The sequence below is a fragment of the Rhinoderma darwinii genome, chromosome 3 (genome assembly GCF_050947455.1).
Source record: "Rhinoderma darwinii isolate aRhiDar2 chromosome 3, aRhiDar2.hap1, whole genome shotgun sequence".
Taxonomy (NCBI): Eukaryota; Metazoa; Chordata; class Amphibia; order Anura; family Rhinodermatidae; genus Rhinoderma; species Rhinoderma darwinii.
In genome coordinates this window covers 270167547-270190788 of record NC_134689.1, presented here as the reverse complement: position 1 = coordinate 270190788, position 23242 = coordinate 270167547, and the positions used below count along the sequence as shown (strand labels likewise).

Below are 23242 nucleotides of genomic sequence, written 5' to 3'. Positions count from 1 at the left end.
AGTACTGCGTTCTCGTCTCTCCCAGTAATGAAGTAGGTACAGACAGTACTGCGTTCTTGTCTCTCCCAGTAACGAAGTAGGTACAGACAGTACTGCGTTCTCGTCTCACCCAGTAATGAAGTAGGTACATATAATACTGCCTTTATGTCTGTTTCTGTAATAAATCTAGGAACTGAACTCTGAGGAGTTATGCTGCAGCCACAGAGAAACCAGTCAAAGTCACAATAAATAAAGAACAGGGGATTGCATACCAATAAGTATCTGAATTGGCAGAATTAGGCACTGTTCAAACTGAGTTTTGTGACACGGAAACTGCATCGAACATCAGCGGCAAAAAAACGTCCGGAGGCATTTTTTTACTGCAGCAGTTTTTAGCCGCTTACAGTAAACAAAAAAGGCGGCATGCTCTTTCTTGCCGCGGTTCCGCCTCTTACCTTCCATTGAAATCAATGGGAGGCAGAGAAAGCCTTTTTCACGGCCGTGGGTGAAAAACACAGCTAAAATCGCAGCAAGAATTTGCAGGCAGGTCAAAATCTGCCTCAAAATTCCTGAAGGAATTTTAAGGGTCAGTTCACACAGAGTTTTTTTGACACGGAAACTGAGTCGTTAAACGCGCCAAAAAACGGCCGAAAATGCCTCCTATTGATTTTAATGGGAGGCGGAGGCGTTTTTTTTCACGCGAGCGAAAAAAAAAAAAAAAAGAGTCCCCGGGAGAAGGAAGCGACATGCCCTATCTTCGGGTGTTTACGTCTCTGACCTCCCATTGACATCAATGTGAGGCAGAGAAAGCATATTTCGTGTTGTTTTTACCCGCGGCGCTCAATGGCCAGGGGCGAAAAACGCGGCAAACGCCGTGCAGGCAGATAAAAATCTGCCTCCAAATTCCAAACTATTTTGAGGCAGAATTTTCTGCCTACAAAAAAACTCAGTGTGAACAGGGCCTTATTGGGGAACGGTTTTTCTTCAAGCTTGGCATCAGTACTCAAACTACAATTTCGATTATTTATGCCATTATCATACAATAAAATCTAAGCATGTAAAGTCTAGTATGCCAGTCATAAGCTATAATAAACTTGCATGCTAGAGCACAAATATGGTACACTACTGGCAGCAGAAAGCGCATAAACCCCCCTGTGACATTCAAAATGTAATATTATCCCTGGTGAGAGCTGCCAACCAGTTGCTGGTGCATTTAACACATGACTATTATCCATGATAAGGAGAAAATAGCTATAAGGAGCTACTCATTCATGAAAGGTGGCCCGTCTCACAACTCACTCTGTATGCACGGAAACTCGTATCATAAACAGAAAAATCTAACTTTGAATGGAGCGTTCACAATCTCCCCGTCTTACCTAGTTGTGGGATTAGCAGGGAATTCACCCAGCATCGGAACGTCAGCTCTATGTGCTGCACTTAAAGGACGGGTGTAAAATTTTTTTAAATATAATATTGCTTTTAGTATGTTATTAAAATACATTTTATTTATTCGTGTGTTTGTGGTTTACTTTTTTCTTTTTTCTAACTTTTACTTCACTATGGGGGCTGCCATTTTGTTTTTCATCTCTGTATGTGTCGATTAACGACACATACAGAGATGGAATACGGCAGCTACAGGGCATAGGAGTCAATGAACGGGAGACGTTCCATTGACTTTGCTCTCTGAGTCACACAGAGCAGAGCAGCTGTTTGCAGGGAGATAGCAGGCGCCATCTTGAAGACCAGCTGCACTGCAGGTAAGATGTGTGTCTCTGCTTGTCTCACTCTCTATCTCACAGACCACCGCTCTCGTGACCCCCGATGGGCCCCCTCCCTAACGGCCTCCCCCCCTTGTATGAAGGACACATGATGCAACTGTACGATAAATCTCTAGTTGTGCTGAGACTGTTTGGGGATGTGACTAATGAACCTCTCAGTCTCAGCACAATTAGAGAGATTTATCGTTCAGGGGTCTGGGAAAGCTGGGTGACCACCATTACCCCTCCTACTGGAGTGTGAGAGGTTCATTAGTCACATCCCCAAACACACTCCAGTAGGAGTAATGGTGGTCACCCAGCTTTCCCAGACCCCTGAACGATAAATCTCTCTAGTTGTGCTGAGACTGAGAGGTTCATTAGTCACATTCCCAAACAGTCTCAGCACAACTAGAGAGATTTATCGTTCAGGGGTCTGGGAAAGCTGGGTGACCACCATTACCCCTCCTACTGGAGTGTGAGATTCATTAGTCACATCCCCAAACACACTCCACTAGGAGGGGTAATGGTGGTCACCCAGCTTTCCCAGACCCCTGAACGATAAATCTCTCTAGTTGTGCTGAGACTGTTTGGGAATGTGACTAAGTATCAGCGGTCCATGGAAAACGGCTCCATTTACGTCTGAAGAAGTGACAGGCACTTCTTTGACGCGGGCGTCTTTTTTACGCCCCGCCTTTTGACAGCGGGGCGTAAAAAAAATGACCGTGTGCACAGAACATCGTAAGACCCATTCTAATGAATGGGCAGATGTTTACCAACGCTATCGAACCGCATTTTCGGACGTAAATCGAGGCGTAAAATGCCCGATTTACGTCCGTAAATAAGCCGTGTGAACATACCCTTAGGCCTTATGCACATGACCGAAGTGGTGTGTACGGCCGTGATTTGCAGCTCGGATGGCCGCGGGCCGTGCATATGGCCGCGTGCATTAATTTCTATGAGCCTGGACCGCAACTAAGGGCCTATTAGGCCATCAACGTAAAATCAGGGGAAAACCCCCTTTAAAAATACCGGAGAATTCCTATTTTTTAAATAAAATTCTCCATTCGGCATGATCATACATTTTCATTCATTACTACGATGCAGAGATCATCTATAAAAGGTCAACATTATTTGAGACAAAATGTAACAAAAAAAAATCATAACAATTACATACATTTAACAGGACAAAATGACTGAAGGACCAATATCCCTGCTTAGGTGAGCTTACAATCTAAAAGCACGAAAGGGTAGAAATACAGCGGTGAGGGAACGTGCAAGATGACAAACTGCGTTGTAAATAACACCATGAAGGCTTATGTGGTAAAGGACAGTTTTTTGTATGGGGATTGGGTTTTGGGAGAGCATTAGAGGGCCTTTAAGGGTCTGATGGTGAGGGAGTAAATTCCAGAGAATGGATGCAGCATGAGAGAAATCTTGAAGACATGTATGTGGAGAAGTGATCAAAGTGGAAGACAGAAGATCATGTGCTGGAAGAAGCCTCCGTAGGTGAGACAACCTAAAGATTTGGGAAGAGATGTAAGATTGTGCAGTACGGTGAAGGAGGCATTTTATGCGAACACCAGAATACTCAATGCATTGTAAGAGACAAAAGGTGGAAAGGGAGAGCAAGTCAAGCTGCAGAACTCCTAGTAGATATAAGTAGTGAACCTTGAGGTCATTTCTGGTCAAACCAAGCAATGAGGAGTGCATGCATCAGTAGTATCACGTCATGCTTGGGAGAGAGGAGGAGATATAAGTGACATCTATATGGGAACTATGGCATGAACAGAAGGGGAAAAATGGCTCCTAGAACAGAAGCTTGATAAGTGGTCAGATTATTATTAGTAATGGTGGCACACAGGTCCTTGCTGCATTTCAGGTACGGCCAAAAGAGAGAACCCCCACATCTATACTAGTAATGCAGGAATAGTACTAATGCCAACAGACAATGTTTAGATTAGAAATCGGACATGCAATTCCCTGGTGGAGCCTTCACATAATACATGTATGGCATTCTGGTTTCCCATCACTGCCCATGAGCTTTGGGGTCACGTATCAATAGTGTTGTTTGTATCAAATGTTTTTGTTGCAATGTTATTAAAAAAGAATTTGTTAATAAATAATAAATTTGTTGCCAATTTATTCTAGGCGGTTGTGGAAGCCTTGACATCTAGATAAAGAACTGGAAGAACTGGCTGACGTGTGATATTGTTACGCTCCGCCCCGCTAAAAATAGGGGCAGATTTATCAATGTGACACAGCAGGTACTGGCATAAAGGTACATTCTTGTGTGCTCATTGTGGCGCCTCAAGAAGAAGCACTTCTTTGAAAAAACATGACTATATTTTTTAGCATATCGTAAAAAAAAAACATATATAAAAAAAATACGGGATTTTCAACATTTGTGGGACTTACTTTTTTTTTTTTGGTTCACTACATTGCAACATCCAGCTGCAGCGAAAAAATACTACAGGGGCAAAAAAGCACAATCAAAATGTAACGTGTGAATGTAGCCTAGGAGCTGAAAGACTTTTCAAGGTGACAAGCAGTATCTATCAAACATTCTCTGAGGCTACAAGACACCAACGACACTTTCATTTTATCCCCCAAAGGATGCGCCACAGGTGCGCGGTGGAGGCGTGGCTTCTTATCTAATATGGCGCACATGTAGTATAGGTCAGGACAGTCACATTCATGTATATTGGAGCGGCTTTAGAACAGGCAGGTTTACATATAGAGTTGGCACCAGATCATAGCGCTGCAGAATTATTGATACATCTACCCTGGTCTTTATATATATATATATATATATATATATATATATATATATATATAAAATAACCATAAATCTAGTAACTGCAATTCCCTCGTCAGGTACATTTCCTTACACTGCCTGTATTGTATGACAACGGTTGAAGCCCTCGTTGTATGGCATGATCTGGCAGTGTATGTGAATGCCAGCACGGTATGTGGCTGGTATAGGTACACATGGGTTAGCTGGCAGAGAATTCCTCGCGTTACATAGGAGGCATGGGCAGACAATGGAGTGTAAGCAACACACAGAACTGACAGGTGGCAATAGACTGAGGGCTCCCTCCGTTTCCGGCCAGCGCTCACCTCTCCCTTGTCCTGACAAGCTGGCGGCTTCTCTGGCTCCTGCGGCCTGGCCTGGTTCTCGTCAAGCTGCGGCTTTTCCTGCAGCCCGCCGCGCTCCTGCTCCTCCTGTAAGCTGCGCTGCAGATGCGCTATGCGGTACTTGAGCTTCTCATTCTCGGCCCTCAGCTGCTCCAGCGCCGGGCTCGGGTTCTCCTGCACGGTTCCCTGGGTCCCGAGGTCCACGAGGCGGCCGATCTCATCGCTTAGTCGGCGGATCTCCTGCTCCTGTATGGTCAGACGGTCTGCAATCTGGGCGGCCATGATCCCTTGTGGACTGAGAGCGACGGGGACAGCTGCAAAGTGCAGACCTTGCACACGCTGCACTGACAGAATGGGTACGATGCTCTGCAGGGATTGGAGCGATGCTCTGCTTTATTAATATCCCTGCTGGCTGCTGTGTGATATACTGCTCTGTGATATACATACATAATATTTAATCTCTTAGTAGTATGTATATTCCGCAATGGGAATCTCCTTAAGATCCAAAAAATAAAATAATCGCTAGCCATGTTTTTAACTATTTACACAAGGAAAAAGGGGAGACCTCAAGGTGGACCTGGCAATTTTCCTGGGTGTCATAGCAAGCTCTCGCTGATAATCCGGTAGTCGGCTATGTCGTTATTCTAATGGCGCCCGGACGTTCTCAGGGTAACGATGCACACTATGTAAGACCAAACGGAGCGGCCGTGATACGGTCACGGCGTGTCCAACAACGATGGCTATGTTCACATCTGCGTCAGGGCTCAGTTTTGGTCGGAGCTTTCTGTCAGAACGGAGCCCTGACAGACAATCTGAAACCATAGGTTTCCATTTCCATCACCATTGATTTCCATGGTGACGTATCCAGTGCCAATGGTTTCAGTTTGTCCCCGTTGTGCAAGGGTTCCGTAGTTTTGAAGGGATGAATACCTCAGGGACCGGTCACCTTGCCTCCCAAAACAAAAAGGATACAAAGTGATCAGAAATTCGCAAGTATCCCAAAATGCTACCAATAAAAATGACAGATCATCCCGCAAAAAAAAATAAAACTCTTGACAGCTTTATAGACGGAAAAGCAAAAAAGTTATGGCTCTTAGAACATGGCAACCCGAAAACATAATTTTTGTTTTAAGAAAAATGTTTTATTGTGTAAAAGTAGTAAAACATAAAAACTATATAGATTTTGTTTAGCCATAATCCTACTGACCCGCAGATTAGAGTTAACATGTTATTTAAAAAGAAAGGTGAACACCACATTAAAAGAAACTATGCAAGAATTGCTCTTTTTTGATCACTTTGCTTCCCAAAAATGTAATAAAAAGTGATTAAAAAGTCACATGTACCCCTAAATAGTACCAATAAAAACGACAGCTCGTCTCGCAAAAACAAACAGCCCTCATACCGCTACATCTATGAAAAAATAAAATAAGTTACAGCTACCATAAGCCAGGAAAGAAAAAATGTGCGGGCCGAGGGGAAAATTACTTCTGTTTCAAGAGACGATTCTAAGGGCCCTAATATTTGGGAACCAGGAAAGGGAAGGGCTCAAACATATCTGCTGGAAGCGAGGGCGCCCGTATTATACCAGGACAACACTTTCCCAGAGTGTATACCAAAAGGGGGATAAGAAAGGACACCATTTATTAGTGCGACACTGGCCTGTGCAGAAAGGATTGCTTCACAGCGTAACAAACATTCATGGATAATTTTTTTATTTTTTACCCCATTATTATACCCTCTTTTTATGCCCTGATGTACTCTGTCCAGCTTACCTATGCCCCCCACATTATAAACTGAAATACCAGCAAACCTCCAAACAGAACTACTACCAGGCAAAATCTGCGCTCCAAAAGCCAAATTACGCTTCTTCCCTTCTGAGCCCTACAGCGTGCCCAAACAGCAGTTTACTTCCACATATATGGCATCGCCATACCCAGGAGAACCCTTTTAACAATTTTTGATATGTGTGTGTCCAGTGGCACAAGCTGGGAGCAACATATTTGCCACTGAAATGGCATATCTTATCTGGGGAAAAGTTTAAATTTTTACTTTGCACTATCCTCAGCGCATTCATTTCTGGAAAACACCTGTGGGGTCAAGATGCGCACTACACCCCTTAATAAATGCCTTGAGGAGTGTCGTTTCCAAAATGGGGTCACTTCTCAGGGCTTTATTTTATTACTTCACATCAGAGCCTCTGCAATTGTGAACCAATACTTTGTAAATTGCCAAATTAGGCCCCAATTTTACATGGTACTCTTCCACTCCTGAGCTTGGTCGAATGTCCAGGCAAAAGATTAGGGCTGCATGTAGGGTGTTTCTGAAACCGGAACACACAGCATAATAATTAGAGAGCTGTCTTTCCATGGTGGCACAAGCTGGGCACAACATATTGAACACTGAAATGGCATATCTATGGAAAAATAGCCATTTTTACTCTGCAACATCCACTGCACACAAATTTTTGGTGAACATGCAGCTTTAACATGCTCACTAAACCCCTAAGTGAATACCTTGACGAGTGTAAAGTCCAAAAGGAGGTCACTTTTGGGCATCACTTTCCACTGTTTTGTTCCCACAGGGGCTTTGTAAATGCGACATGGCACCCAGAAACCAATCCAGCAAAATCTGCACTCCAAAAACCAAATGGTTCTCCTTCCCTTCTGAGCCCTGCCTTGTGCCCAGACAGCAGTTTATGACCACATATGGGGTATTGTTGTACTCGAAAGAAACTGCTTTACAAATTTTGGGTGCTTTTTCTCCTTTATTCCTTGTGAAAATGTTTTTTGTTTTTTTTAACTTAAACGACCTGAGGGGTCAAAATGCTCACTATACCCCTAGATTAATTCCTTGTGGGGTGTAGTTTCCCAAATGAAGTCACTTCTCTGGAGTTTCTACTGGTATATCCGGGGCTTTGCAAATGCGACATGGCAAATGTTGGGGTTCTTTTTTTCCTCTATTTGTTGAGAAATTCAAAAAGTTTGAGCTAAAGCTACGTCTTATTAGAAAAAAAAAAAAATTATTTTCACTGCCCAATTCTAATAACATTTATGAAACACCAGTTGGGGTCAAAATGCTCACTACACCCCTAGATGAATTCCTTAAAAAAGTGTAGTTTACCAAATGGGGTCTTTTTTGTGTTGTTTCCTTTGTTTTGGCACTACAAGACCTTTTCAAACCTGACATGGTGCCTAAAATATAATCTAATGAAAGGAAGACGTCAAAATCCATTGGGTGCTCCTTTGCTTGTGTTTCAGTCCATTAGCACACTAGGGCCACATGTGGGATATTTCTAAAAACTGCAGAATATGGGCAATAAATATTGAGTTGTGTGTCTGTGGTAAAATAAAACCTTCTGTATTATAGGAAAAAAAATGGATTAAAATGGAATTTCTGCAAAAAAAATGAAATTTGTAAATTTCAGCTCCACGTTGCTTTAATTCCTGTGAAACGCCTAAAGGGTTAAGAAACTTTCGAAATGCTGTTTTAAATACTTTTGAGGGGTGCAGTTTTTAAAACGGGGTGATTTATGGGGTTTCTAATATATAGGCCGCTCAAAGTCACTTCAGAACTGAACTGGCCCCCCAAAAAAATAGGCTTTTGAAAATGTGAGAAATTTCTGCTAAGCTTATAAGGCCCTATTCACAAGACCCGTCACCCGGCCCAGTAAGAACAATATACTCCAAATGGGGCTATCCACATGGCCGATTTTTTTTACTAAATTGGGCGATTAAAAATAGGAACATGCCCTATTTTTGGCCGTTCACCCAGTCGCATGGCTCCCATAGAAGTCCATGGGGCCGTGTAAAACACGGCTGTCACTTGGATGTGATCCGAGTGACGGCCATGCTTTCTGTTGCTCACTGTCTCTCTTTTCCGACTCACAGTGCGAAGTGCATGTGTGGGGAAGAAGATTTTTTTTTGCTGCCACAGCCCCCTTGTAGATGGCAGCCCCCCCCCCCCACTCGGTCTGTAGATAGCACCACTGTGGTCCCTGTAGGAGCGAAATCCCTCTAATCACTGGCCACTTGCGTTGCAAAGCTGTGGCTGGGGATTCCACTCCAGGAGAAGTCACTGACGTCACTATCCATATATGGACAGTGACATCAGGGGCAACTCCTGAAGTGGAATCCTTCTAATCACAGGTCACAGCTTGGCCGAAGCTTTGGCCGGGGATTCTGCTCCAGGAGAAGTCACTGACGTCACTATCCATATATGGACAGTGACATCAGGGGCTGAGATTCCCGACCACAGGGATCCCGCTCCTACGGGGAGCTACAATGGCGCTATCTAAAGGGGGGTGCTATATACAAGGGGGGTGTGTGGCACTACCTACAGGCAGATGTGTGGCATTATCTACAGAGTGCAGTGTGTGGAACTATCAACAGAGGGTAGTGTGTGGCATTATCTACAGAGGCAAAAAATTGACAAATGAAATTCATCCGTTTTTAAAATAGACAGGGAAAAAAACGGATGCAAAACAGGTCGAAATTGTCCATTACAAATGGAAACACGGCCTGGAACGGAAACAGAACAGATTCAAAACAGATGCAAAATGGCTGAGAAAAACAGACCATAATGCCCGTTTTTATCGTCAAACGCTTAGACCCTGTCGTGTGAATAGAACCTAAGCCTTGTTACGTCCTAGAAAAATAAAAGGATGTTCAAAAAATGATGCCAACATAAAGTAGACATATGGTTAATGTTAATTAGTAAATATTTTGTGTGGTATTACTATCTGTCTTACAAGCAAACGCATTCAAATTTAGAAATAAGCTAATTTTTGCACATTTTCTCTAAGGGCCGGTTCACATCACGGTCGGACTGACCATTCATGGGTTCCGTTCGACATTTCCGTCGGAGGAACCGATGAACGGAAAGCCAGAAGAAAACCAAAGCTTCCGCTTGCCTTATCATTGCATGGTAATGCTTCTGTTGCAATTGGTTTCCGTTTGTTTCCGTTTCGTAAGCTTTTCCGTTTCTTTTTTAAGTCAATGGTAATGCAAAGTGTCAGATTTGAAAAATGAGGCTCTGTCAGGAAGGTCAAAAGTGGCTGCAGTTGAGAAGGGGTTTAAGATAAATTCCAGAAACAAAGCTTAATCAGTGTATAATGACAAGTGCTGTAATTTTCTAATACTTTGTGTATCAATTTTTCTTCTGCTTGATGTCGGTAAATGGCATCCTTCATTATTTTCTTCCTGAGGAGCAGAATCTGTCCTAGGCATGAGACACAGGAGCACGGCTCATTACAGCTGATATACTGAATCAGTTGTATTTGCCAAAATGGTAACATGCCTATAATTTTGGGTATCTTTACTTTTATCCTTTGCATGAAGACCTAACTGGCCATGTATTTTGGTGCTTTAGGCCTTATTCACACGAACATATCCATTTTGCGTGTGTACAAAACACAGCGTTTTTTCTGCGTTGCAGTTCCATGTGACATCCAGGTACGGCGCGCGTATGTGTTTTTTTTACGCACGTATGTCACCCGTATCTCACACGTTTTTTACGTCAGCAAAAAAAACCTGAAGGAAATGTATTTGTTTTTCTCATCATTCCTTTAGAAACTGTTGCGTGAATCACGGACAGCACACGGATGTGCGTCCGTGTGCTGTCCATGATTTTCACGCACCCATTGACTTCAATGGGTGAGTGATGCGCAAAAAACGCACAAGAACAGGACATGCAGTGAGTTTCACGCAGCGGACAAGCTGCGCGAAAAAAACTGAATGTCTGAATTGACCCATTGAATTGCGTAGGTCCGTGTGACGTCCGTTGTTTTAACACGAACGTGAAATACGCTTGTGTGAATAAGGCCTTACTTAGAGTAAGGAGGGGCCTTGTAAAGGGTTGTGGCCTATATAATCTGGTGTGGCAATTATCTGAAAATTTTAGATAGGGAAAAGTCAGGATTGGATGCCATGCAGAATATGAAACAGATCACCAACCCAAATACAACAAGCAAAGTGATGAAGTCGATAGAATAATTAAATGTGGATTCCCATCTTAGACATTTATTGAATATCCTCAGGACTATGGGACCCGCACCTATATCGAGGACGGCGGTCACTCCCAGTGCAGTGGCTGCTGGCCGTAGACTCCAGACAGAGGCTAGTAGAGAGAGGGTCGTGTATACGCCTCGCTCTCTCCATTCCGTTGTATGAGAGTTATGGAAAAAGCCAAGCAGCGATTGCTCGGCTTCTTCCGTAACTTTCATTGAACAGAATGGAGGGAGCCGCATGCACAGCCCTCTCTCAATTAGCACCCGTCTGGATTAGGCAACCAGCGTCCGCCACACCAGGTGAAACGGGAGTCGGGTGACCTCCATTCTCGATTATAGATTAGAGTCCCAGAAATGGGACCCACATCTATCACACATTTATGGCATATTTTGTGGATATGCCATAAATGTCTAAGATGGGAATACCCCTTTAAGGTCAAATTGAAATCAGATCTTTTGGCACAGCTCATAACCAGATTTGCTGTATAGTTCTGCATATGTTCAATTTAAGCCTCAAAAAGAAAAAGGTCAAGTGACATAAAGCTATTATCCTTTTCCCCTACGCCATGCTGCCATCACTTGCGTCTGCAATGCGACCAGATGGAATTTGGCGTTAAGGAAAACTACAGATGTTTGTTAGACCTGACATCTGTCACTTAAGCAGAGAAATAACATATAGACTATCCCTGCTGATGGATTACTAATGGCAGAATAATTCTTGTAGGATTGTAATAATCTCTATAGTTAATCCTGTTTCATTAAGTAGAAGCATTTTAGGGATTTATAGCACCAGGAAAACAAGTTTCATGAGATGTTCAATTACTATAATGCACATAATGCCCTATGGTCCATGCATTAAAATACAGTGACGACCTCTCCAGAAACGGTCCATATGTTTAGCCCTATGTAGTGTCTGGTTTTCAAATTAGTAATATTGCCAAAGAAATCAATGTATTTCCTATTTGTGGATACAGGATTTCATTGATGTTTTTCTATTTGTATTTCCAATTGAGAAGGAATTTTTTTTTTAAATTGAATCGGAATTGAGCACGTAAAATTAAACATCTCTACGATGATTGTTTATTAAAGAAATGTATGTGTGCAATTCTGCAATGTTTTGTCATTTCCAGGTGTCAACTTTAGATTTATATTTCCCTCTATGATTCTGATGTCTTATTATTTACGTGGCTGTAGTTTGTATTTCTGTTAAGTTCTTCACTTCATGGTCTAGTACATTTTTTTTTTACTGACTACCTATTCAGGACTTTGGCAAGCTGTAGCCATTTCCCCTCAGGGGACTTTGCTTCCTGTAGACTGGTTCATAACAGAGCCAAAGTGCCAACAGCAAATGACTGTCCTAATAAACTAGACATACAAAGTGATTTCAATCATTCATCACATGAATTTATTAAGATGATTGAACAATTATCTATTCAAGTCATAAAAAGTGACGTCATACAAGTAATGGAACTGTGCCCATGGTATAGGTAGTGCAGAAGTTGCAGTTGCACCCTGGAGCCGGGACCACTGAAGGGGGTTTCTTCATGAGACGTCCCCTTGAAAAATCTGGCAAATATGGTGAACATTTTATTCTATACGTGAATTTTACAGTTTTTGTGGAAATAATAAGACGGTATGAGCCAGTATATGCCATTCTGTGAGATAAGGGCCACTTTGACTTCTCTGGGCACTGGGAAGCATATGGTTCTTTCATATGGCCTCTGGATTACTTATAATAATTATAGTAGTTGGCCCCTTTCCTGGAATATGCAGAACACCTAGCTCTTTATAAGAAAATTTTTTGAATATGGCGCTCCATATATTTTTACGAACTGGTCATACACTAGTTTTTTCAGATGGATGTTTTCTGAATGCGTTGCCATTCACGGTTGCCTGTGAAGGTTGTTATTCTGGACGTCAATGCCATAAGTTAAAATAACAAATCGCTTATCGATCTTTGGCTTGATCTATGGACTGGCCTGGGCTTCTTTTGATGGGTGCACATCTGTCGTTTGGCATGAACAACTTTTCAACAACTGCACCCGACTACGACCAAAAAAAGAAAAATCCATGGGAGGTCAAGTTTTCTACAAATATTTGCCTTTGGTCGGCATCTGTCACTCTCATTCATGCCCACGAAAAAGCACAAATAGATGGCAGAAAATGGTCTAGATTGGAAAAATATATGGCCAGCTTAAGATGCTCCATGTCGACACTAAAGTCTACCTTATCTATATTTTGTTTCTAACTGAATGTTATCTATTTTATTTTAAGACGGTTTTATTCGGCAGATTTTCGCCCAGTAACGAGCGCCGATTGACCATACAGCATGTTGAACAGTGTTTGTTTCCTCCATTTAAACAGAGCAATGATCAGAATGTATGGGGATGAACGATCGTTAATGGGGTTGTACAGGATTAGAAAAACATGGCTGCTTTCTTATAGAAACAGTATCAACCTATGCATGGGTGTGTCTGGTATTACAGCTTGGCTCTATTAAAGGGAATGGGGCTGAGCTGCAATACCACACACAACCTGTGGAAAGGTATGGCATTATTTTTTAAATAAAGGAGCAATGTATTTTGTATGTTCAACCCCTTTAATATGATTGTTCTATATATTTGCATCGTGTTGGTAGCACATCCCCTGTTTACATAGAGAGATGTGCTGCCGACAAGTGACCATTTTTTGGGCCGCATAAAAGATCCGATCAGCTAACACAAATGAGCGTTTTCTCGTTTGTCAGCTGATAGCTGCCCTGTTTACACAGGGCAATGATCGGGAACGAGAGTTAGTACTGACGAGAGTTGGAAGGACTGACAAGAAGTCCATAAAAATGTCTTCCCCCCACCATCGCAACTTTTCCTCACATATCTCCAATTGTGAAAACTTGCAGAATCTTTTATATACAGTACATCCATATCCATTTTACATTGCAAGCTCTGTACTTTAGTTGTATTACTCCCTTAATATAGGTAGTTAAGCCTAAATAATAGTTTTTGTAACAGATTTTCTATTTAGAACTTTAGATGGTTACAGTTCCCATCATTTCAAGATACATTTTATTACCTTTTACTAATGAAGTCCCATTTTTACTTTTTATCTTAAAATCTTTCCGTGAATTGTTTACCAGGCATATCAAAGTGTCTTGTCTTATGGTTTAGAAGACGTTAGCGTGTGTAAGGGACTTATTAGTGTCAAGTAATCCTCTTAAGTAACTGCACGCAGTACACTGGTGTACATCTTGGTCTGGAGAAGGCCTTCATTGTAACAGAAGGATTACATTAAGAACAGAATGCAGTTGCGTTTTTTCTGCTCACATTATGTGCATATTACATAATGAGGATCCCTGTTTGGAACATGCAACATTGGAATTCCACATCTTCTATTACAAACTCAAGATGCTCGGCAGATCTGCAAAGTCTTGGTTTCACAACATTGCATGCCCGGTAAAAAGAGAGAATGAAGATGGGAAGAAATGGCCTTCTGTCATTCTGAACAATCACAGAGAAAAGATACTTGGGGAGTTAGACGTAAATAGGGTTCTTTCCTATCTTGTTTATGAAAAAGTTTTCTCTATGGACGAGTACAGAGACGTTCTTTCTCATGAAAACAGTCAGAAAAGAGCAGAAGTTTTCCTCGATAAACTTGCCATAAAAGGTCCAAGTGCCTTTTGTGCATTTTGTTCCGTTTTGGAGGAAATTTCACCTCATTTGTTGTCAGGATTAATTCCAAACTGTAAAGGTAAGACAAGGAAACTATCTTCTGCTAATGTACTATAGAAGAAATGCATACAAACAAAAACCTCGGTGTTTACCAATAACAGCAACGTATTACAGTTTAGAAAGATTCTAGATATTGTGATAATCTGTTCTAAATGGAATTTGGCAATCCAGATTTCAGATTTTGCATAAAGTAGGTAAAAACAATGCAAATAGTAATTATTCACAATTAGTATTTATAGTACATATGAGGATAGATGCATATCATACATAAAGCTTCTAATGCAATAAACAATGGTGTATAGGTACAGCATGTTTGCTTGGTCACTAATATTGATGGGGGGCCACATATTTTGCACATGGGCCTACTGTGATTCAAATATACAACTATGCCAGCAAATATTCATATAACACCACATAGATAAGCAGCATCTAGTTCAAAGTCATATTCATGTATAAAATGGTAACTGATTTTATTATTATATTATTAGTCTTTTTTCATATATCCTCAATATATTCCATAGCACTTTACAAACGGAATATTTTTTTCTGTTGCTTAAATAGTGCCAACATAATCTGCAGCTCTGTACAGACACACACACACACACACACGGGCCGATTTCATAGGTAGTCAATTAACCTCTTAGGCCCCATGCACACGACCGTAAAATTGCCCGTTATTACAGACTTTTAATTACTGTCCGTAATTACGGGCCCATTCATTTCTTCATATGTCTACGGGAGGGTGTTCGTGGCATCGAAACCTGCCGAAAAAAATAGGACATGGCCCATAAAAACGTCCGGCTGTCTGTGGCCGGCTGTGCCGATAATTACAGATTGTAATTACGGGCACGGTCGTGTGCATGAAGCCTAAGTATGTACAAAGTACATAAATATAAATGACTCTTTATAGACCGCTTTCACGAACAGAAATTAGGGCTCTATAGTAATAGCAATCAAAGTTCTGTCTCGTAGGACCACACAGTGTCCAGCAATGTTTCCCCTAAGCCTTTGTAGCTAGTGAGCAGGGAAATTTGGGACCTCGGCACTGTTTCTACTAAATTGGGAGATCCAAAACAACAACAAATAAATATTAATAATCTTTACTTTTATATATAGTATAGATATATATATATATATAACATATTCTGCAGCACTTTACAAATCAGTGGGTATATGAACAAACAAAATTAGACATTACAGAGTAACAAACATATTGCTTACAATCTATGAGGAAATAGATAATACAATTGTGATCTAGGGCAGTGAAGGGGTTAATGTCTGCATGTCTGGAGGTCTATGGCAGTGAAGGGTTAATGTCAGTATCTCTGGTGGTTTAGGGCAGGGAAAGGGTTAAAGGGGTCGTCCACTACCAGACAACTGCTGACCTATCCACCAGATAGGTCATCAGTATATCATCGGTTTGGCTCAGACACCTGGACCTCGCACCAATCAGCCACTCCGGTGGCCTGCGGGCATCGGATGTTATTGCCCATTATGTGATGTACTGAGCCGGAAGCAGTTGGCTCCGTACATAGCATAGCATACTGCAGCTCGGTCGCTAATCTGTTATATACTGCTTCTGGCATGTACGTCCGGTGCCCGGAGGCAGCCGGAGCGGCTTAACGGTGCGGGGTCCGGATGTCATCAGTTGTCCGGTAGTGGATAACCCCTTTAATGTTGCATACCTGGTGTAACGTGCGTTATTCACCCCTCCAGGCTCAGCATTGTTCCTGTAGCAGGAAGGCTGAGACTAGAATTGACAGACAGACCCCCTCTCACACAGACAGCACTCCATTGTTCTCCCCTCTGTTATACTGCTCTCCATGCCGCCATCTCTGTCACAGACTGCTCCCTATATCCTCCTCCAATACACAAATTGTTCTCCATACACCCATCTCTCACTTAGACTGCTCCTATGGTCCCCCCACTCTCACAGATCCCCCCCCCCAATGTCCCCTCTCTGTTACACAGATTGTTCCCTATGCCACCGCCTTTAACACAGACTGCTCCCCATGGTCCCCTCCTCACCTAGATTTCTCTTTATGCCCCCCCTCTCACAGACCGCACCCCCTCCACACTAACCTCCCCTTCCACACAGACAGCTCTTCATACACACAGACTCTTCTTAAGGCACCCTCTTTCACAGACTGCCCCTCCACACAGACTACTCCCTATGTCCCCCCTCTCACAGACTGCCCCCTATGCCCTGCTCTTGTACACTACCTTCCTGTGACCTGTATCATGTGACCTTCTATAGCTACTACCCTAGCAGGAAGATGAGAACTAATCGTTCAGCTTCCTATTTCCTCCCTGCACTAATAATAGAGAGGGAATTGAGGAAGAAACAAAAGGAGTTGATCCAGCACTGTTGTGTTTAAAACGGAATCGAAGTTCCCATTTTTATTATATTGAAAAGATTAAAATAAAATGAACAAACAGACGCAGTAACAAGGCAGTTTCAGGTAGGTAGTTTGAAGCCTACACGTTTCGAACACTTTCGGTGTTCTTAGTCATGGCTATTATTAATAGCCATGGAATACTAGCCATGACTAAGCACACCGAAAGGCTTCGAAACGCATAAGCTTCAAACTACCAACCTGAAACTGCCTTGTTACGGCGTCTGTTTGTTCATTCTATTTTAATCTTTTCAATATAATAAAAATGGGAACTTCGATTCCGTTTTAAACACAACAACAGCGCTGGATCAACTCCTTTTGGTTCTTCATTGATACCTACCGTGGACCGTCGCGGAGATCCGGGTGAAGTTGGAGTGTCAGACGCGGGACTGGTGAGCTGGAGGTTTCCTCCCCCTGTTTCTTTTGATTCAGAGAGGGAATTGAACAGTATCGCCAGTGGCGGATTAAATAGACCGTAGACCCTGGGCTGTTATCCAAACTTGGGCCCCCCTTCTCTACCGCCGCCCTGCTGGGCAGGAACACATCCTCCTGACAAGGAGAATGGTAACATGCATTTTTCTATCAGTCCTGGACTGCACAAAGACTTTTTGAGAAATACAAGGATTTCCTGTAATAAACATGTCAGGAGAGGTGACAGATTCTCTATAAATCTAGTGACCCACAAGTGACGACTTCTCAGATCCTAGTAGTTTTTTTTCCCTCTATTCTTCTCCATCCAGTCCAGACTTCATGATGACTTCTCTCGGCCATGGCCCATTTCTGCAGAATTTGCAACTCCGATGTCTTTGGCTCCTCACTTTTCAAACATTTCCACACCTATAATTGAAGATAAAATTATCACGGTGCCACACACTAGGCTCCTAAATATAATAGCACCATACACTGCGCCCCTGAATGAAATAGTACCAAACACTGTGCTCCTGAATATAATTGTGTCTCACACTGTAAAGTAAAGCACCACATACACACAGCCCCCTGTAAATAGCGCCACACACAGCCCCCTGTAGATAGCGTCACACACACAGCCCCTGTATATAGCATCACACACAGCCCCCTGTAAATTGCGCCACACACATCCCCCTGTAGATAGCGCTATACACAGCCCACTGTAGAAAGCGTCACACAGCCCCCTGTAGATAGTGCCACACACAGCCCCTGTAGATAGTCACATGCAGCCCCCTGTACATAGCGCCACACACATCCCCCTGTAGATAGCGCCACATACCCCCCTATAGATAGTGCCACACGCATCCCCCTGTAGACAACATCACACACAGCCCTACCTATAGATAGCGCCACACTCCCCCCCCCCTGTAGAGAGCGCCACCCCCTGTGGATAATGCCACACACAGCCCCCTGTGGATAGCGCCACACAAAGCCCCCCTGTAGATTGTGCCACACACAGCCCCCTGTAGATAGCGCCACACACAGCCCCCTCTGTAAAGAGCGCCACACACACCCCTGTGGATAGCACCACACACAGCCCCACTGTAGAAATCATCACACACAGCCCCTCTATAGATAGCGCCACACAGACTCCCTGTAGATATCGCCACACAGACCCCCTTGTATATAGTGCCTCACAGTCCCCCCTTGTATATCGTGCCACACAGCCCTCCCTTGTATATAGTGCCACTCAGCCCTCCCCTCATGTATAGTGCCACACAACCCCCCTTTGTATATAGTGCCTCACCGTCCCCCTCCCCTTGTATATAGTGCTACACAGCAATCCCCTCTCCCCTTGTAAATAGTGCCACACATCCCCCCTCCCCTTGTATATAGTGCTACACAGGAATCACCTCCCTGTATAGTGCCACATAGCCCTCCAAAACAAAAAAATATTGTACTAACCTTGCCAGGTTCCCAAGACGGACGGAGCGCTGCACTGCCTCTGGGCGGGACACATGCGCAGACCAGCGTGCTGCAGTTACATCATCCCGCCGGCCTGCGCAGGGAGTCTTCCCAGCGCCTTATAGGCTGCAGGCCTAACTTGGCCTGCAGCCTATAGTATTCATTTGTATCTGCGTCCTGAGGACACAGATACAAGTGAATATGGCTGTCGCTAGCACCGGGGCACCCTCTGGTGCCTACGATGCCACTGGGCATGAGGGGGCCCATAAGGCCCAGCCCATAAATGCCCTAAGAGACTTGGGCCCCGGCCGGCCACCCGAACCGCCGTAACAATGATCCACCATTGAGTATCGAAGTTCTCTTTATGATCGGGCAGATTGCTTCATCAGCGTTCTGCCCGATCTTTGAGGAGAGAGCTAAGGGAGTCTGCACAGTTGCAGACTTTCCCTGAGCGGAGGGAGTTTGTTAGGCCCCATGCACACGATCGTAGATTTTGTCCGTAATTGCGGACCACAATTACGGTCCACAATTACATGTCCATTCATTTCTATTTACCATGGAACACTTCCCATATATTTGCGGGAAGGGTTCTGGGCCGTAGAAAGCCTCCGCAAAAGATAGGACATGTCCTATCTTCTGCTTTTCATGGACCGTGCTCCCATACTTTATATAGGAGCATGGGCCAAAAATGCAGATGGCTGTCCGCGGCCGGCACGGCCGTCTGCATGAGGCCGAAGAAACTGGTGGTGTCCAGGTGTTGCAGCTGGAATATGGATCCTAAGATACGGTCATATTATGGTCCTCTAACATTTGTCAAGGAGATTGTCCCATAAAGACAACCCCAGTCCATATGCCCTGTTAGGGCATATGGACGTCATATCGGGACATCCCTCGCTCCGGCCATATCTCTATGAGCCTTAGCAGAGAGCCGCTAACAAGCAGTTCTCGTTTTGGTGGCCTTTCCACGAAATGGGCGCAACGTAATATTAGACCAGCAGGGGAAACGTATAGCTGGCTGAATTTTACCATGGCAAAACCAGCTGTTGCCGGTAAGGACATTGCTTGTAGAACTTACAGTCTATGAAGAATGAGGGTGCTGATATAACCCCATAGGGAGTTGTCATTAATACGGAATGAGCCGATCACCCAGCTCTGATCTGTGTAGGCACAGGTATAACGTGAACTGAGTAAAAGAGTATAATTCTGCAGAGAAGTACTGCAGTTGGATTTCGTAATCCGTTGTAACAGTACAGGTTTATAAATCAGTGACCCAAGTGTGGGGAAAAAATGCATTAAAAATCTAACATCCACCAGCCGCTACAATGTAGAAATCATACAGTGACCGTAAATACAGTTACCCCAAAGTCTTTGCACTGTACAGTTAGAGACCATATGCAAACACAATACAATAGCAGATTTTTCATTTTTGACTGAAGTTTTCAAAACATTGTTATTCATTGTATAAGTAAAATTCTGCAAATGTGTACGATATGAGACAGGTGGTGCTGTTGCCCTGCAGTTACATCATTTACCTTCTAACACAACAATGCTCTTGCATGCAAATCTCAAATTTAAAGAGGAACTTCTGGATTTTGCCTTACTGAGATTTATTTGCTTCACTAATTGGTGTTGCAGTGACCTGATTTTTTTTTTTAACCACTATTAGTTTATTAAAGGGATTTTCCAGGTTGTTAAAATTAATGGCCTATTCTCAGGATAGGCCATCAATATTAGATTGGTGGGGGTCTGATTGTCGGCACCCCCGACGATTAGCTGTTTGAAGGGGCCTCGATGCTCGTATGAGTGCCGTAGCCTCTTCATTATTTACACGGTCCTACTCACTGTTTGTACTTGCACGAAGTGAATGGGACAGTGGTGCAATACTTTGCATGGCCGCTACAAATGTAACATCACATTCAAGGTACCAACAGAGAGAAATACCATGTAAACAAAAATGAGAATCGGGCGTTCGTAGGAGCGCTGCAGCCCCTTCAAACAGCTAATCGGTGTCGACAGTCGGATACCCATGATCTAATATTGATGGCCTATCCTTAGTAACCCAGATAACGCCTTTAACTGGGCTGTAATGATACACATAACTGGTGTTTTACAATCATTCTATCCATGCTATTCTGTAAATTACTCATCCTTTCACTGGCTTCCTAATGAGCTTCTTCTGGCTTTAGCTAATATACATCAGGCAATATAAACATTTAAGGCCTTATTCACACGAACGTTGATTACGTCCGTGTGACGGCCGTTGAAACAACAGCCGTCACACGGACCTATGTAATTCAATGGGGCCGTTCACATGGCCGTTGTATCAACGGACCGTGTGAAGGGTCCGTTAAAATATAGGACATGTCCTAATTTTGGGCTTCAGGCATCTCTCCATAGACTCTAGTCTATGAGGGATGCGTAATAACGCGTCCCGCAGGGAACAGCACGGATGCTGGTATTTTTTCATTCATGTTCATCTTAACACAATCAAACAATTATGTTTATACATAACAATTGTTTCGTCTAACGGGAAAAATGTAAGTATGTACATTCACTTTGCTGAATGACTTCACAGACAAACAACAGTCTAAACCAATCACAGGTGCACATTTACACATTACGACTGTCGTAAAATACGATCCAAAATGGTTGTATCACATGCAAAATTGCGATGATTGTAAGCCCCAGTACTGATTGGGATTGATGTAAAAGTATTTTCTGTACAGTGCTGTGTGTTTTATGAGTATGTTAGCGATATATAAATGATATAATCAATAATTTCCTCATTCCCTCTTGCTTGTATTTAGCGTAATTCTGATTAGTAATCTAAAAATTAATCTAGATTATAGTTAAAATACTAACGGAACCAATGTGTTACAAATAAGTAGCCTTCACATATTTATACAGTAATTAATGTGGTAACACACGACTGATAAAAAAGTGTCTTCTCATTTCTGTCCACATATGATACATTTAGAATAAATGAAGTTCTTATTAGTCTCCATAGATACTAACAAAGAGGTAAAAAAGGCAAACAGACATTTTTAAATCTTGCAGTCTGAGTTGAGTAACCATAGAAATTCCAAGTGAGTTGAAAGATGTGGGCAGTATATAGTGCACAATATAAAGGTATAGTTCTGTATATCGAAAAATAAGATAGTTCTGCAGATTAGCAGGTTACCATTAAGTGGAATATGATGGAGTATATAAAACACTATAGATACTTATATGTAGGAAATATGTTACTCATTTAAGATATATATGACAATTACAGATGTGTCCCTCCTTACCTGTTCTCAACAGATTCTGAGATGTGTGGCACAAGATATGTTTGCTATATGTGTCTGTGTGGCCACCCACTGGTTGTGATGTGAGTTGCAAACATGTCGCAATATTGCATTGCATTTGTTTACTAAAAATTGGATTATTTAACCAAATTCAAGCAACGGTAAGAGTGGACACATCTGTAATGGGGATTTCTGGCTGAATTATCGGGTTTGAATTAAGCAGTGCAAAAATAACTGACATATTAAAACTTCCCCAATAATTTATTTTATTCATTTATATTTTGCCAACATATTCTGCAGCACTGTACAGAGATTGTCATCATTCACTGTCCGTAAAGGGGCCCACAATCTAACCTATCAGTATATTTTGGCGTGTGGGAGCAAATCAGAGTACCTGGAGAAAACATCTAAACCCCATGCAGATATTGCACATGGTTGAACTCAAACCCAGGACCCCAGTGGTGCAAGGCACCAGTGCTAACCACTGTGCCATCATGCTGTCCATACATCAGGCCAAAATTCCCTGTACTTCTCAGACCAATGATTGTCAAACCCATAAAATGTTCTTTCCCCTCTTAAGGAACTCATACTGTAAAGCTGGCCATGCAAGCCGATTTTGACCAATATTTGCTAAAGTTCGGCGCTATTTCTTGACACCAGCAAGTGTGACAGACATCACTGACCAAAGGCAGATGTCTGTGCAAAAGTTCATCTGCTAGTTATATTTTTAAAGCCGTTGGCAAAACTTGGAAACTCATGCCAAACGACAGATGTGCACCCCTCAGAAGGAAGTCCAGAACAGGCCACAGATTAAGGCAGAGGTTGATGAGTGATTTTTTTGTTTTCATACATGACATTATTATTCAGAACGACAATTTTTACAGACCAACATTTAAAGACAAATCTTTTAGAAAATGGGCATGTGAAATCCCTACTTTTACTACTACCTTAAAGTAGCTTAGCATGGGAACAGGTAAATCTTCCCATAATAATCAGCTAGTATTGTTCTGGCTGAAATTTGTTGACTGAGTGCTGCATTGCATATGTAGAGCTTTTAAGCACCTAAAATAACCATGTACCATAATTC

General features: G+C 42.7%; 1 protein-coding gene across 4 annotated transcripts in view; it reads right to left on the bottom strand.

The window, feature by feature from the left end:
• Window positions 1-5247, bottom strand: part of LOC142749624 (threonine--tRNA ligase 2, cytoplasmic-like) — a 59282-nt gene extending 54035 nt beyond the window's left edge. For 2 of the 4 annotated variants that reach the window (XR_012882433.1, XM_075857913.1), the window contains exon 1: window positions 4854-5247. Coding sequence is in view for 3 of the 4 variants with exons in the window: in XM_075857913.1 (XP_075714028.1) it covers window positions 4854-5153 (300 nt within the window). In the remaining variant the exon portion in view is untranslated. The remainder of the gene's footprint in view (window positions 1-4853) is intronic. The other 2 variants (XM_075857914.1, XM_075857915.1) reach the window with 1 other exon arrangement.
• Between the last annotated feature and the right edge of the window lie 17995 nt (window positions 5248-23242).